This window comes from Salvelinus namaycush, chromosome 8 (assembly GCF_016432855.1).
Source record: "Salvelinus namaycush isolate Seneca chromosome 8, SaNama_1.0, whole genome shotgun sequence".
Lineage (NCBI taxonomy): Eukaryota > Metazoa > Chordata > Actinopteri > Salmoniformes > Salmonidae > Salvelinus > Salvelinus namaycush.
The window spans coordinates 25,226,751-25,242,167 of NC_052314.1; the positions used below are offsets into that span (position 1 = coordinate 25,226,751).

Below are 15,417 nucleotides of genomic sequence, written 5' to 3' on the forward strand. Positions count from 1 at the left end.
AAATGGGTCTTCCAAATGGACAATGACCCCAAGCATACTTCCAAAGTTGTGGCAAAATGGCTTAAGGACAACAAAGTCAAAGTATTGGAGTGGCCATGACAAAGCCCTGACCTTAATCCTATAGAAAATTTGTGGGCAGAGCTGAAAAAGCGTGTGCGAGCAAGGAATGGGCCAAAATTCACCCAACTTATTGTGGGAAGCTTGTGAAAGGCCACCCGAAACGTTTGACCCAAGTTAAACAATTTAAAGGCAATGCTACCAAATACGAATTGATGTATGTAAACTTCTGACCCACTGGGAATGTGATGAAAGAAATGAAATCTGAAATAAATAATTCTCTCTACTATTATTCTGACATTTCCCATTCTTAAAATAAAGTGGTGATCCTAACTGACCTAAGTCAGGGCATTTCTATTCGGATTAAATGTCCGTAATTGTGAAAACTGAGTTTAAATGTATTTGGCTAAGGTGTATGTAAACTTCCGACTTAAACTTATACGAATGTGAGTTAGCATTTAGCAGTCACTTCTTTTAAACCTGAAAAGGGGCTACGGCTAAATGTTGTGCAGCGAAAACAGCCAATACTGCATAATCAAATCGGACTTTAGTAACCACATTGTGGGCCTGTTAAAATACATCAGGGGTAACCCTGTTCCTAGAGTGCCGCAGGTACTGCAGGGTTTTGTTCCTACTAGACACCATACCTGATCAACTGATCTAATTGATCAGTTCTATGATTCCCTAAATTCAACACACCTGGTCTTCCAGCTTGGTTAAATCAAAAACATTAAGTACCTGCGGCACTCCAGAACCAGGGTTGCCTATCCCTGCAATACATGACGGATTTGATAAATATCCACTTTGTCAGATCAGATTTGTTGAATATGCACCAATCCGGCATCTTTCTTCTATCCCCTATGATCTGCGTTCTGTTGACCTCTTTACCGCATCTATGGTTTGATGAGGATGGAAACAATTGACTGTAAACCATATGCTATAGGTAAATCAAACTTGACCAAAACAATAGAAATGCCAGGGAAATGCTTGGGGGAAGGATCCTGAATCTCCTCATTGCCCCCCAGTAAAGTTTGCAGACATTTAGTCTATTGTTTTATATGTGTATTTCACACTATTTTGAGGAATAAATCTGAGTATAATGCTTGTATGGAAGTTAACGCCACATTGTTGGCCTGTTACAATACATCAATCATGACGTATTTGACGTACACTACCGTTTACAAGTTTGGGCTCACTTAGAAATGTCCTTGTATTTGAAAGAAAAGCCTATTTTTTTGTCCATTTTAATAACATCAAATTGATCAGAAATACAGTGTAGACATTGTTAATGTTGTAAATGACTATTGTAGCTGGAAATGGCAGATTTTTAATGGAATATCTACATAGGCGTACAGAGGCCCATTATCAGCAACCATCACTCCTGTGTTCCAATGGCACGTTGTGTTAGCTAATCCAAGTTTATCATTTTAAAAGGCTAATTGATCATTAGAAAACCCTTTTGCAATTATATTAGCACAGCTGAAAACTGTAGTTCTGATTAAAGAAGCAATAAAACTGTCCTTCTTTAGACTAGATGAGTATCTGGGGCATCAGCATTTGTGGGTTCGATTATATGCTTAAAATGGCCAGAAACAAAGAACTTTCTTCTGAAACTCGTCAGTCTATTCTTGTTCTGAGAAATGAAGGCTATTCCATGCGAGAAATTGCCAAGAAACGGAATATCTCGTACAACGCTGTGTACTACTCCCTTCACAGAACAGCGCAAACTGTCTCTAACCAGAATAGAAAGAGGAGTGCTTACAACTGAGCAAGAGGACAATGACATAAGTGTCTAGTTTGAGGAACAGATGCCTCACGTGGAAGCTTCATTAAAATGGTACCTGCAAAACACCAGTCTCAACGTCAACCGTGAAGAGGCGACTCCGGGATGCTGGCCTTCTAGGCAGAGTTCCTCTGTGCAGTGTCTGTGTTCTTCTGCCCATCTTAATCTTTTTATTTTTATTGGCCGGTCTGCGATATGGCTTTCTTTGCAACTCTGCCTATACAGTTATATTCACTTATAAGCAAATCCTCTCTCCAGGTAAGAACATGTTGTTCAATGAAAGTCAGTCAATTGAAATGTTAAACAATACAAATGGTGTGTTCCTGGTGGGTCACCTGATGTTTTCTTGTGTCTAGTACTGAAAATACAGATATTTACACGTGTGTGACAGGGGTTGTGATGATGGAGAAATACACTGGAATTTGGCTCTCACGTTTCACACATCAGTTTCAAGGAACTAAAACAACCAACTTCTGACAGTGGATACCACAAAGGTCAAACATTCATCTGTGTGACCTACACATACAGCGAATTCATTAATATTGGTAATGTTTACAAATACATAACCATTATTGAGTAGGTGATTGAAACAGCATGATCTAGATTTTACAAGTTTGACTCCTGACAATGTTATTTGAACACCACTGCTTATATGGTTCCTTAAAATATTTATATCAACATGTGTTTTGGTTCCATGTTAAATATAATTTATTTTACAGCATGGTGACGGTGGAAGAAATTGGAGGAAGAAATATAGTATCTTTACCCACTATTTTCTGTATTCACAGCTATTCAGCTCCAGTACATTCATGTATACTCATACAGTATTACTTTTGTATGACAACATCCCCAACTCATTTTACCCCACGCTCCAGTGTGTGGTCCACCGAGGCTGCTATCCCAAGAAAGGGCACTGGTACCGACAGCTGAATATGACATCATTGGCTAGAAACAAGTTTGTCAGCTACGTAAACTACAGCAAATATGATGACAGTAAGACATTGTTTTTGGATATGAGCCTAAAAAGACTACCTAGGTATTTGTTCTTCGTCCAGATTTATGTAAAATTCTGAAGGAATTGTTTTCTGACATTTTGTGCTAGTCCAATCATGTCTATCTTTTTTTGTGCCTCTTTTGTTCCTGTAGATCTCTGGTCTTCTGTATAAACATTTGGGGAGTGCCCTCTAGGCCAAGAGCTGGGGCAGGATGCACCATTGCCCACAATGTGTACGTTTTGATAAAGCTGCAGCTCCCCTCGGTTAAGTTGTATAGCATCACCGTGGATGACTGCAAGTGGTGTGTGTGACAACGGCGGGCCCAAGTATCACTGGACCTCTATTGCTGACATGAACAGAGAGGTTAGCCAGGAGAGCAGAGGTGGAGGGGCCATATGCACAGAGAACCAAGCTGTGCGGAAGACTTTCAACAATGTTGTTGGTAGTCATGCCTTTAGTAGATTATGCATGTCGATCTCTCCTGTATTGTGTCATTAAATAAGAAACAGCGGCTGCTGAAAAATATTATACCCGTAGCAGTCTCTATGTATAGCTGTTTAGTTGGATAGGTCTAGAAACACAGTACTAATGCTCTCAGGAAGTCAGACACTAAATTATAAGAATTTCTATGGATTTATAGACAGGACATGCATAACTGTCTTCATTGTATCAATCATTTGTATTGTTTCTCACTTACCAACCATCATATCACAATACTTGTAAACAGTCATTTGTATTGTTATATGTAAGCAATTGCACTAACTTCCAGAGCCCTATCATTCTGAACTGCCTAGTTGTCATAGTAGGCAATTTGCCGTGATTAAAATAGAACGTGAAATATTATCAATGAAAAAAGCTCCCATCTGTATGTCTCCATCATATGCCCAAATATAAGGTTTTATTTCTCAATTGTTTATGAACATCAATTATGTGAACAACCAATGTCATGTGGTTAACTATCTGTTGGATGTCATGGATTTTTAGTCCTTGCGTGGGGATCACTGAGTGTACAAAAGAGCCCCACCTGTTTTGAGCCCAACATTTTTAGTCTGATAACTCGTTGCTTGTTGGAGTACATTTTTCCCCCGATAATAATGCTTATTTGGGAAACCCTTGTGAAGCCACGAGGATGGGGAAGAAAGCTTTGGGGAAAGTGAATGCAGTCAGAGTAGACAGGAGTGGTATGATGTTGATATTGTGTGTGTCTAAAGAACAACAGGAGCGCGGAATTATCGACGCATGAAGTGGACAGCTTTGATTTTCGGAGCAGGACACCGGTAAAAGGTGTTATCTCTGGACAGTGATAATATCTTAGGCAAAAAATTCCAGGAGTAGTTAATGCACGTTGCTTGACCCGTATGGAGAATTGGGAAAAGGAGCAAAGTTTATCTGTATTATTGACGTTTGGGTATTTACCACCCTATGTAAAGTTGGGATATATAAGATACTGTACGCCGTAAGAGCGTTCGTGCAAAACCCGATGCAATGCAAGAAATGTAAAAACGTTGTCCATGTGTCAAGTGTTTGCAGACGGAAGGAATATGTTATTAAAGAGTCTGAATGTAAAATGTTGCAACTGTGGTGGAGATCATATTTCCGAATTCCCTGAGTGCCCTGTTAGGGTGAAAAAGGTTGAGGTGTCAAGGATCAGGGCTGTACAGCATATCTCCTATGTGGAGTTGAAGAGAGTTGAAGGGGCAAGAGGCCACAGTTCTGAAGAAGATATGGCGGTGGATGCATCACAACCAGTTGCCGGTGTTATACGCCAATCAAGTGATCTGGATACACTTATTGTTAAGAAGGTGGATTTTGTGGCATATATAGCCACAGTTATTAATTGTACTGCACAAGTGTCCAAGAAGCTGGACATCATCTCTGCAGCCGAGAAGGTTTTGGGCCTCCAAGACTTAACGGCAGAAGCACTGCAAGGACTGTTGCCAGGAGATGTCCCATCATCACAGGATCCTTCTGAGCCTGTGTAGGGACATGATTAAAACAGAAAAGGAGGCTGATTTAGCTTAATTAACATTTTGTTACTGATAGTTTGTATGATATTTTTTATTCATTTTTTTACCACAAATGTTTTCATTTTTGGATCCTTATTATACAGGTCGCAGTTGTAAATGAGAACTTGTTCTCAATTGGCCTACCTGGTGAAATAAATAATACAAATAAAAATGATCCACCTGTACAGTAGGTGGCGAATGCACATATAATTGTTGTGAACCCCATTATTCAAAAGAAGAAGAAAGGGCAGGGCGTTTCGTTTTTTCTACTGAACGTAACTTCCTTTTACATGAGGAAGCAAGGCGGAAGTACTGGACAGAACACGTGAAAGAATATACATTCAGCTGACAACATGGACGTCGTAGAAGAGCATGATATACAGGATAAACCCACGAAAAAGAAGACTAAGAAGCCAAAGAAACAGCCAAAGCCTCCACATGAAAATGGTAACGAAAGCATGATTGAGAAAACAGAGCCAGAACATGTGGATCCGCCAGCAGAATTCTCGTTTCCCCCCACATTCAGTGTGTCTGAAATAAAAAATAAACAACGCAGACACCTCATGTTCATGAAGCTGAAGCAGGAGAAACGGAAGGTAATGAACGTTTAGCATGCATGTGTTCCCACTTCATAATTCTTGAAAGTTCGCTATTTACTTCTTTAGTCGGGTCATCTACGAAAATAGTGTCTTTCCAGTCCCCGCCGTAACCACCACTAAGAACACTTAAATGTCTGATCAACTTTACAATGTTTCTTTTTATAAAATATATGTTAGACGGCAACAAAAAATGTGTAATATATTGTACAATCCGGTCAGTAGCATGAAATGTGCTTGTCCCTCTGGTCATGAGTCAAGGTTTAACGTTACTGACATGTTAAATCACCCCCCCCCCCCCCCCCCCCCCCCCCACACTTTAAATATCATAATGCAAATTAAAGTATTAGCATTATTTCGTGGACTACTTAAAAAACGAATATAAAAAATGATTTACAGGGAATAGCTGTCCCTCAATTACATGTCACTGGTGTTACCCTTTTATAAAAATATAAACACCACTTTGAAAAAATGCAACATTCATTGGAGGAAGGGCTGTTTTGAAAAACACATGGTGTCTGCACTCTCCCTTCATATTTTAGCAATTTGATGATTAATTTGGTAATTTCATGCGTAACCTTAAGATGTCACTGGTGTTAGACAGTTTATAGTAGGGGGAAATGTTATTACAATAATTGATCAAATCGCATGAATAAGTGATTTATTTACGATTTAACAAGTGTGGTTTGATCTACTGTGGCCGCCATATTAGCTATGCCATCTTGCCTGCAGATTTGTCGCTGGTGTTACCGTCGCTGGTGTTACCGTCGCTGGTGTTACCGTCGCTGGTGTTACCGTCGCTGGTGTTACCGTCGCTGGTGTTACCGTCGCTGGTGTTACCGTCGCTGGTGTTACCGTCGCTGGTGTTGTTAATAGAATATTCTTAATAGTGTTATTGGTCACTGGTGTTACTGTCATTTTGTTACCGTCCCTGGTGTTACACAATATAACTTTACACATACATATTTTAAAGTAAATTATTACTAATCAAAAAAAAGTCTTAATATTATCATTAACATTTTCTCTTCGATTAAATATGCTAATTAAATGGTCAAATACTATTTTATAAACTAGTTATTTGCTTTTCGGTCATAAATCAAAGCACAGCAAATAGCCTATGCGCCATGATTCTGTGGTTGGCTAAAGAAAACACTCGAAAGAAAATAAATGAATGTGCCAGAAAACAACAAATTAGGATTTCAATTCATCGTTACCACTTGCACTACACGGGATGTGCAAATTCACTCACAAAGACGATGGAGCACCATGCTCTCCCTCCTCCAGCTAAATAAATTTAGACTACAACCAGCCACAGAGCACACACATCACACTGGTACCGGGAGGTGAGGCAGACAGCAGTTGCCCTGTCATCGCTCGCTTTGTGACTGACCAGCACCTGTCCTATCCATAGATCGATAGAAGATGCATATCCTTCATTCTAGCGGGAGGTGGCTCGGCTGACTTTTCTGACTAGCGAATTGAAACTTTTAAATGAAAAGTAGCAGATGTTTTTTAAAGTAGCCGGCTGAAAATAAGTCTGTTAACGGCTGTTTGGATGATGGCCGGTGCTTAGGGAAAACACTTGAACAACCCAGTCCTCAAAATAATAACAATTAGGTGCGTCCTTATTTGTCTTGTTTATACAAGTGTGTAATGGAAATGTGCGTTTTGCATATTCCAACTCCCCCTGAGACACCCGCAGGGAATGGGATCACGGCAAGGGTCACCTTTGTCCAGCGCACCTGGAGCATTTGGGGTTAAGATCCTTGCTCAAGGGCACAATGACAGGTTTTCACCTTGTCGGCTCCGGGATTCAAACCAGCGACCTTTCGGTAACTGGCACAGCACTCTAACCTCGACGCTATACCTGCCCCCCCGGTGGAAAGTCTTACCAGTTGGAACTGGACGAGAATATCTATTCCGGTCTTTTAGTGTAACCATGTAACATGGTGTTTTTTTATTTAATTTCAGCAAAAGGTGGCAATGAAGAAGAAAAAGAAAAAAGAGAGGGATGCTCTAGGTGACAAGGTAAGTAGGTTGGATGCTGCAACACTTATGACATCACTTGGTCCCACTGATCTGTAAATGAATAGAGACAACTGTTAGAGTCCTCTGTGAGCAGAAACACTATAAGAGTAGCCCGTTATTGACAGACCAAAGAATTCCAAGATGTAGGCCTAAACATAATTGATATTACGATGATGACTCTTACCTTTCCAATGTAGGCTCCCCCAAAGGAAGTTCCAAAGACGATAGAAAACCAGAGGGTATACGACGAAACTACTGTTAACCCTGAAGATGAAGAGGTACTGTCTTTCTGCAGAGCTGTTTGATGTCATCTCGTGCCTTTACAGTATAGTGTTTTGATGTTGCGCATTACTCAGATACTCTCCATTGCAGGTTGCCTTTGATGAGGGAACTGATGAGTTTTCGGCCTATTTCAACCGGCTGACCAACCCCAAAGTCCTCATCACCACATCGGACAGACCTAGAGGGGTGAGTGGACTAGAACAGCACCCGGAGATGGTGCTGTTATTTATTTCAGTCCTGCTGTGAATCTCAGAAGATTGATATCACGGGGGTGATACCTTCTGCAAGCTTTCGCTCTAAAGGTGCTTACACTCCAGAAAGTAAAATGCAGCCGCCTCCATTGGTTTCTATATAAAGCCGGCGTCAAATTTGCCACACACCCCGGCAGCAGCGGCACCGGGAGGGACAGCAGTTGTTAACCACATGCACGAGCGGAGAATCTTTTACTGCCAGTCCAGTTAAACACACTTGAACTTTTTCCCCTTGCCGCTGGACCGCGTTCTTTAAAAATATTTTTTTATCAACTGTAGAGGGCTTGGCTGATGTTTTCCGCTCCCTTGCTGTAGGCTCCTTAATGCTGATCTAGCATATCTGCTGGTTCAGGTGTCAATACATGGGGGGGAAGCCTGTGTACCTGGTAGCTCTCCAGGAAGAGGGTTGGCCACTCCTGCTTTATCATATTAAAGTAACTACCCAGTGAAAATCTCACTTTTAAAAGTCCATATTCTGTTAATGTTGTTGACTCATATTTGTGGCCAAAGCGCAAATTAGAGAGAACCTGTATATCAAACAGATCTTTTAAAACATGTTGCCTCATTGGCTGATCTATGTAAATCACCTAAAATTCCAAACAAAGGGAAGAAGTCCTTCTAAAGATTAGACCTAGTGAATCTAGCTCAGGCTGATATTAGTAGACAAGAAGGTTGACGGTTATTGACGCACTGGAATGTAGGACACCAATACTGTATGTAGGGCTGGGCGATCATTCGTCACTTAATATTCTCTAACAAATAATCAGATATACAGTAACATTTTATGGTAGTTATTACAAAACTGTCTGCTTTCTGCTTTGTCTTTCAGAGGACCGTGAGGTTCTGCAACCAGCTGGCCACAGTCATCCCCGACGCACACGTGTACTACAGAAGAGGCTTGGCACTCAAGAAGGTCATTCCCCAGTGTATAGCCAGAGGTTTCACATACCTCCTGGTCATCAATGAAGATCGTAAGGTGCCCAGTATCCTTTGGTTGACTGACTGAAACAGGGACATTGCGACTGTTAATATGTTGACTGTTAATGAAGCAGGATGCTTATGGTACTCTAATGCTGTTGTTGGTCTGCGTTTTTATTACATGCACTCGCTTTTAAGTCACAGACCAGGCTTCAGTATCACAATCCAAACAGCCTGGCACACAGTTAAGTCCTGTTTCAAGTTGCCCCGCCCACCTCGAGGTGGAGAGTTGCAGTTGGAGTCAGTAATAATACAAAGTCCCTTGTAGATGTCTATGTTTCCTTCACCACAACACTAAGATGGTATGGTTCTCTGCCACCTCCCTGATGGGCCTACTGCACACTTCAAAGTCAGCAGTGTCCGACTGCGGAAGGAGATGAAGGCAAGACATTTCAAAACTGTTCAAACAGACATGTCAATGTTTCACTTAGAGCTACAGTATGTCATTTGAAAAACAACAAACCCGATGATCCGCCACTTGTTTTGATATATAGCTGAGGGATAATACCGTAATAATATTCTCTGGGGGATGGGGCTGGGTAAATGTAACCTCTCAATTTTATAAACGGCACACTAGATACGATAGATACAAGAACTGACAGTCCATGTGTTTTTTTACAATGACATTGTTCTGATGGGGTAAGACAGTTGTACTAAGCTCATGAGGTATTTCCAGGTTTTATTATTTTAAGAATGAGTAGCTATAATTCGTTTAAAATTCCCAAAATGTATCAATCCCAGACTGAATGTTTTAGTGTTGTATCTATGTGCTTTAAAATTATTCAAATGAGTCTGGCATTCTTTAAGCAGAAATTCTGCTCACTTAGGGGATGGATCTGGAAAATGTATACATTGTGAGAATATAAATACTGAAAGAAAAACCTTTTACAGAGGCGAGGGAAGGACCCGACAGAACACTCCCCAGAGGTGATCCTCAACAATTTCACCACCCGCCTGGGCCACAACATGGGACGACTCTTTGCTGCCCTTTTCCCTCACGACCCCCAGTTTGTGGGACGCCAAGTCGCCACTTTCCACAACCAGAGAGACTTCATCTTTTTCAGATTCCACAGGTGAATGTTCATTAGAATGCCTAGAAATCATTCGCATAATGATAGCACACATACTTCTGCCCAATGTTTTGCATGATGTATGAAGGATACATCGGGAAAATGCAGTTTAAACATCGTTTGCTAATTGGCAAGACATCTTGCAGATGTATTTTTAATATCTGCATTGTAAATTTGACACTTGCATAATTTATACGTCTCGGCGAGGTCTTCCCAATATTCAAATACTCTCCAAACTATGTATGTGACGTGCTCTATCATTTTCAGTCCCGCTAGTTCATAAGCATAAAAAAAATCACATTTTATCAAATGATTGGCATGGTGTGTTTTTGGATTAAAACAGAATCCACTAAAACATATTTTCTAGCCAACCCTAATCGATTAAATGTCTCCGATGACAAGATCCACCTTTCAAAACGAGTCATTGGCTAGCTAACAATCAACTGACAAGCTTGCTAGCACACCCACAAACTCATTTGTAAACATATTAACCAACTAGCTAGCGCACAATCTTGTCAAACTGTTAACTTGTAGCTTCCTTGCTAATAATTTATGCCAAATAAGACATGTCTTCTGCAGTGACACTTGCGTTACGATGTCCAGCATGCAAACGGCGCTGCGCTAAAACTACCCGACTTCAGGGGTGTATTTCTCTGAACAGCTGATCAGGGATACCTCTGTTGTAATTAGCTCTGCTGCGCAACATTTTAAGGATTGATACACAAGTTATGCATCATTTTAAAGCTAATAGTCTTCTCTTTTCAACAATGTCAAGATAGAACTGCCAAAGGGGGAGGAGTTGCAATCTACTGCAGAGATAGCCTGCAAAGTTCTGTCATACTTTCCAGGTCTATGCCCAAACAGTTCAAACTTCTAATTTTAAAAATGTATATCTACAGAAATAAGTCTCTCACTGTTGCCGCCTGCTACCGACCCCCCTCAGCTCCCAGCTGTGCCCTGGACACCATCTGTGAATTGATCGCTCCCCATCTAGCTTCAGAGTTTGTTCTGTTAGGTGACCTAAACTGGGATATGCTTAACACCCCGGCAGTCCTACAATCTAAGCTAGATGCCCTCAATCTCACACAAATCATCAAGGAACCCACCAGGTACAACCCTAAATCCGTAAACATGGGCACCCTAATAGACATTATCCTGACCAACTTGCCCTCCAAATACACCTCTGCTGTCTTCAATCAGGATCTCAGCGATCACTGCCTCATTGCCTGTATTCGCTACGGGTCCGCGGTCAAACGACCACCCCTCATCACTGTCAAACGCTCCCTAAAACACTTCTGCGAGCAGGCCTTTCTAATCGACCTGGCCCGGGTATCCTGGAAGGATATTGACCTCATCCCGTCAGTTGAGGATGCCTGGTCATTCTTTAAAAGTAACTTCCTCACCATCTTAGACAAGCATGCTCCGTTCAAAAAATGCAGAACTAAGAACAGATATAGCCCTTGGTTCACTCCAGACCTGACTGCCCTCGACCAGCACAAAAACATCCTGTGGCGAACTGCAATAGCATCGAATAGTCCCCGCGATATGCAACTGTTCAGGGAAGTCAGGAACCAATACACGCAGTCAGTCAGGAAAGCAAAGGCCAGCTTTTTCAAGCAGAAATTTGCATCCTGTAGCTCTAACTCCAAAAAGTTCTGGGACACTGTAAAGTCCATGGAGAACAAGAGCACCTCCTCCCAGCTGCCCACTGCACTGAGGCTAGGTAACACGGTCACCACCGATAAATCCGTGATAATCGAAGACTTCAACAAGCATTTCTCAACGGCTGGCCATGCCTTCCTCCTGGCTACTCCAACCTTGGCCAACAGCTCCGCCCCCCCCCCCCCCCCCCGCTGATACTCGCCCAATCCTCCCCAGCTTCTCCTTTACCCAAATCCAGATAGCAGATGTTCTGAAAGAGCTGCAAAACCTGGACCCATACAAATCAGCTGGGCTTGACAATCTGGACCCTCTATTTCTGAAACTGTCCGCCGCCATTGTTGCACCCCCTATTACCAGCCTGTTCAACCTCTCCTTCGTATCATCTGAGATCCCCAAGGATTGGAAAGCTGCCGCGGTCATCCCCCTCTTCAAAGGGGGAGACACCCTGGACCCAAACTGTTACAGACCTATATCCATCCTGCCCTGCCTATCTAAGGTCTTCGAAAGCCAAGTCAACAAACAGATCACTGACCATCTCGAATCCCACCGTACCTTCTCCGCTGTGCAATCCGGTTTCCGAGCCGGTCACGGGTGCACCTCAGCCACGCTCAAGGTACTAAACGATATCATAACCGCCATCGATAAAAGACAGTACTGTGCAGCCGTCTTCATCGACCTGGCCAAGGCTTTCGACTCTGTCAATCACCATATTCTTATCGGCAGACTCAGTAGCCTCGGTTTTTCTAATGACTGCCTTGCCTGGTTCACCAACTACTTCGCAGACAGAGTTCAGTGTGTCAAATCGGAGGGCATGTTGTCCGGTCCTCTGGCAGTCTCTATGGGGGTACCACGGGGTTCAATTCTCGGGCAGACTCTTTTCTCTGTATATATCAATGATGTTGCTCTTGCTGCGGGCGATTCCCTGATCCACCTCTACGCAGACGACACCATTCTGTATACTTCTGGCCCTTCCTTGGACACTGTGCTATCTAACCTCCAAACGAGCTTCAATGCCATACAACACTCCTTCCGTGGCCTCCAACTGCTCTTAAACGCTAGTAAAACCAAATGCATGCTTTTCAACCGGTCGCTGCCTGCACCCGCACGCCCGACTAGCATCACCACCCTGGATGGTTCCGACCTAGAATATGTGGACGTCTATAAGTACCTAGGTGTCTGGCTAGACTGCAAACTCTCCTTCCAGACTCATATCAAACTTCTCCAATCCAAAATCAAATCTAGAGTCGGCTTTCTATTTCGCAACAAAGCCTCCTTCACTCACGCCGCCAAACTTACCCTAGTAAAACTGACTATCCTACCGATCCTCGATTTCGGCGATGTCATCTACAAAATAGCTTCCAATACTCTACTCAGCAAACTGGATGCAGTTTATCACAGTGCCATCCGTTTTGTTACTAAAGCACCTTATACCACCCACCACTGCGACCTGTATGCTCTAGTCGGCTGGCCCTCGCTACATGTTCGTCGTCAGACCCACTGGCTCCAGGTCATCTACAAGGCTATGCTAGGTAAAGCGCCGCCTTATCTCAGTTCACTGGTCACGATGGCTACACCCACCCATAGCACGCGCTCCAGCAGGTGTATCTCACTGATCATCCCTAAAGCCAAAACCTCATTTGGCCGTCTTTCCTTCCAGTTCTCTGCTGCCTGCGACTGGAACGAATTGCAAAAATCTCTGAAGTTGGAGACTTTTATCTCCCTCAACAACTTTAAACATCTGCTATCTGAGCAGCTAACCGATCGCTGCAGCTGTACATAGTCCATTGGTATATAGCCCACCTAATTTACCTACCTCATCCCCATACTGTTTTTATTTATTTACTTTTCTGCTCTTTTGCACACCAGTATCTCTACTTGCACATGATCATCTGATGATTTATCACCCCAGTGTTAATCTGCTAAATTGTAATTATTCGCTCCTATGGCCTATTTATTGCCTACCTCCTCATGCCCTTTGCACACATTGTATATAGACTCTCTTTTTTTTCTTTTCTTTTTTTCCTACTATGTTATTGACTTGTTTATTGTTTACTCCATGTGTAACTCTGTGTTGTTGTCTGTTCACACTGCTATGCTTTATCTTGGCCAGGTCGCAGTTGCAAATGAGAACTTGTTCTCAACTAGCCTACCTGGTTAAATAAAGATGAAAAAAAAAATGTATAGAGCTAAAATGTATGTCCGGGTCAATGCGACTGGAACAAGTCTCATATTCCCTACACAATTTGATACGTCGGCCAAAGGTGTGCGTGTTTGCTGCTCTCTTTGCATAGTGTTGTCAGGCCATCATTGTTTCCCATTCTAATGGGATCTGAATGATGGGCTTATAGAGTGGTCCGCAACATGTCAATGCCCTTGTACTCTCCAAAGGTACATCTTTAAGAACGAGAAGAGAGTCGGCATGCAAGAGCTGGGACCACGCTTCACTCTGAAACTCCGATCATTACAGAAAGGGACCTTTGACTCCAAGTTTGGGGAATATGAGTGGGTTCTCAAGGTGAGTTGTTCAGTCCTGTTTTTTTCTTTGATTGTGGAACAATTGAAACTGATAGTGACTGCTCGTTTAGCAAAAGCAGTGGAACAGTAAACCTTTTACAATAGTACTGTGGGAGTAAAGGTGTGCAGCTCAATTTTGAATAATTCCTCATCTCTGCAACCCATAACCAAATCTCGTGTGATTTGGTTTTGGGGGAGAAGTTGAGATCAGTGGTGTAGTGGAGGGTAAATGCCTTTTGCGCACATTTTGTGTTGACCCACTTTTTGCAGGAAAAATACATTGAAAATAGCCAAAGGTAGTGTTACTTTACTCCCTGTGAAGGGTGATCAATGTTTTTACCGCTGCATCACTGATTTGCGATATTGGACTAGTGTGAATGGCAGAATCAGGGCAGATCCTCTTTGGTAGCTAAATAATTCCTAAATTTGCTTTTACACTTTTCAGCGACATGAAAATGACGTCTGCAGAAGGAGGTTCAACCTTTGAGTGAAACATATGGACCTTCCCACGACATCATCTACATGAGACATTTTCTACAATGCATACCAGTTTGTCAGATTGTGTCAAGGCAAAAATTGCAGTTGTGCCTTTGGCCATGCAAGTCTCTTAAAATGTGACAACTTGTCGTAGGTTGTCATTTTAATTTGATGCATTTTGTTCACATTTGATAAACAGTCATTGTGAAAGAGCAAAGCAGTCTGATTGATAGATTCTGGCTTTGTTAACACTTGTGTTTGTGCTTTAGACAAAACATTAATCTGTACCTGTAAATGGTATTTCATATTTTCAAGTAAAACATGTATGTACTCTGAAATGTTAGTCATTTATTATCAAAGACTTGTAAAATGTTGTACAAGCACGTGGTATGCAATTTCCCCTTGACTTTAGTGTATAAGGGGCACCACAAGATGCGTAGCATGTCTCGTTGAAGAATAAGCTAATACACTGACAATGCCATTCCAAAATGGCTGCGGTGTCTACTGCTTGCTAGCATGAGGACAAAAAAGGTCAGTTTTCCGGAAAACTAGCAGTATTTCTATCTTTTCGATGGAGCAGTATGAATGAAGGTAAAATTTGGAGGACATTGGCATATCCTATCCCTGCATTGAGGTACCTTTTCCGACCCATATCTCGCGCAGGCTCCATGACGTCTTAATGTAACCATGATTGCGTTCCGACCTCAATACAGCTCGG

General features: G+C 42.2%; 1 protein-coding gene across 1 annotated transcript; it reads left to right on the forward strand.

Annotated features, from left to right (window-relative positions):
- The first annotated feature begins 5,138 nt into the window (after positions 1-5,138).
- rpf1 (ribosome production factor 1 homolog) lies at positions 5,139-15,037 on the forward strand. Its single transcript, XM_038998729.1, has 9 exons — positions 5,139-5,437; positions 7,409-7,465; positions 7,663-7,743; positions 7,838-7,933; positions 8,828-8,981; positions 9,276-9,358; positions 9,868-10,049; positions 14,097-14,223; positions 14,668-15,037. The coding sequence occupies exons 1-9, from the start codon at positions 5,195-5,197 to the stop codon at positions 14,707-14,709; spliced, it is 1,065 nt and encodes a 354-aa protein (XP_038854657.1). The 5' UTR covers positions 5,139-5,194; the 3' UTR covers positions 14,710-15,037.
- The last annotated feature ends 380 nt before the right edge of the window (positions 15,038-15,417 follow it).

Bases quoted from the DNA above. Each gene is read 5' to 3' on its own strand.
- rpf1 (XM_038998729.1), top strand. From the start codon at position 5,195: ATGGACGTCGTAGAAGAGCATGATATACAGGATAAACCCACGAAAAAG. The intron at 5,438-7,408 runs GTAATGAACGTT...ATTTAATTTCAG, and splicing joins TGAAGCAGGAGAAACGGAAG to CAAAAGGTGGCAATGAAGAA. The intron at 10,050-14,096 runs GTGAATGTTCAT...TACTCTCCAAAG, and splicing joins ATCTTTTTCAGATTCCACAG to GTACATCTTTAAGAACGAGA.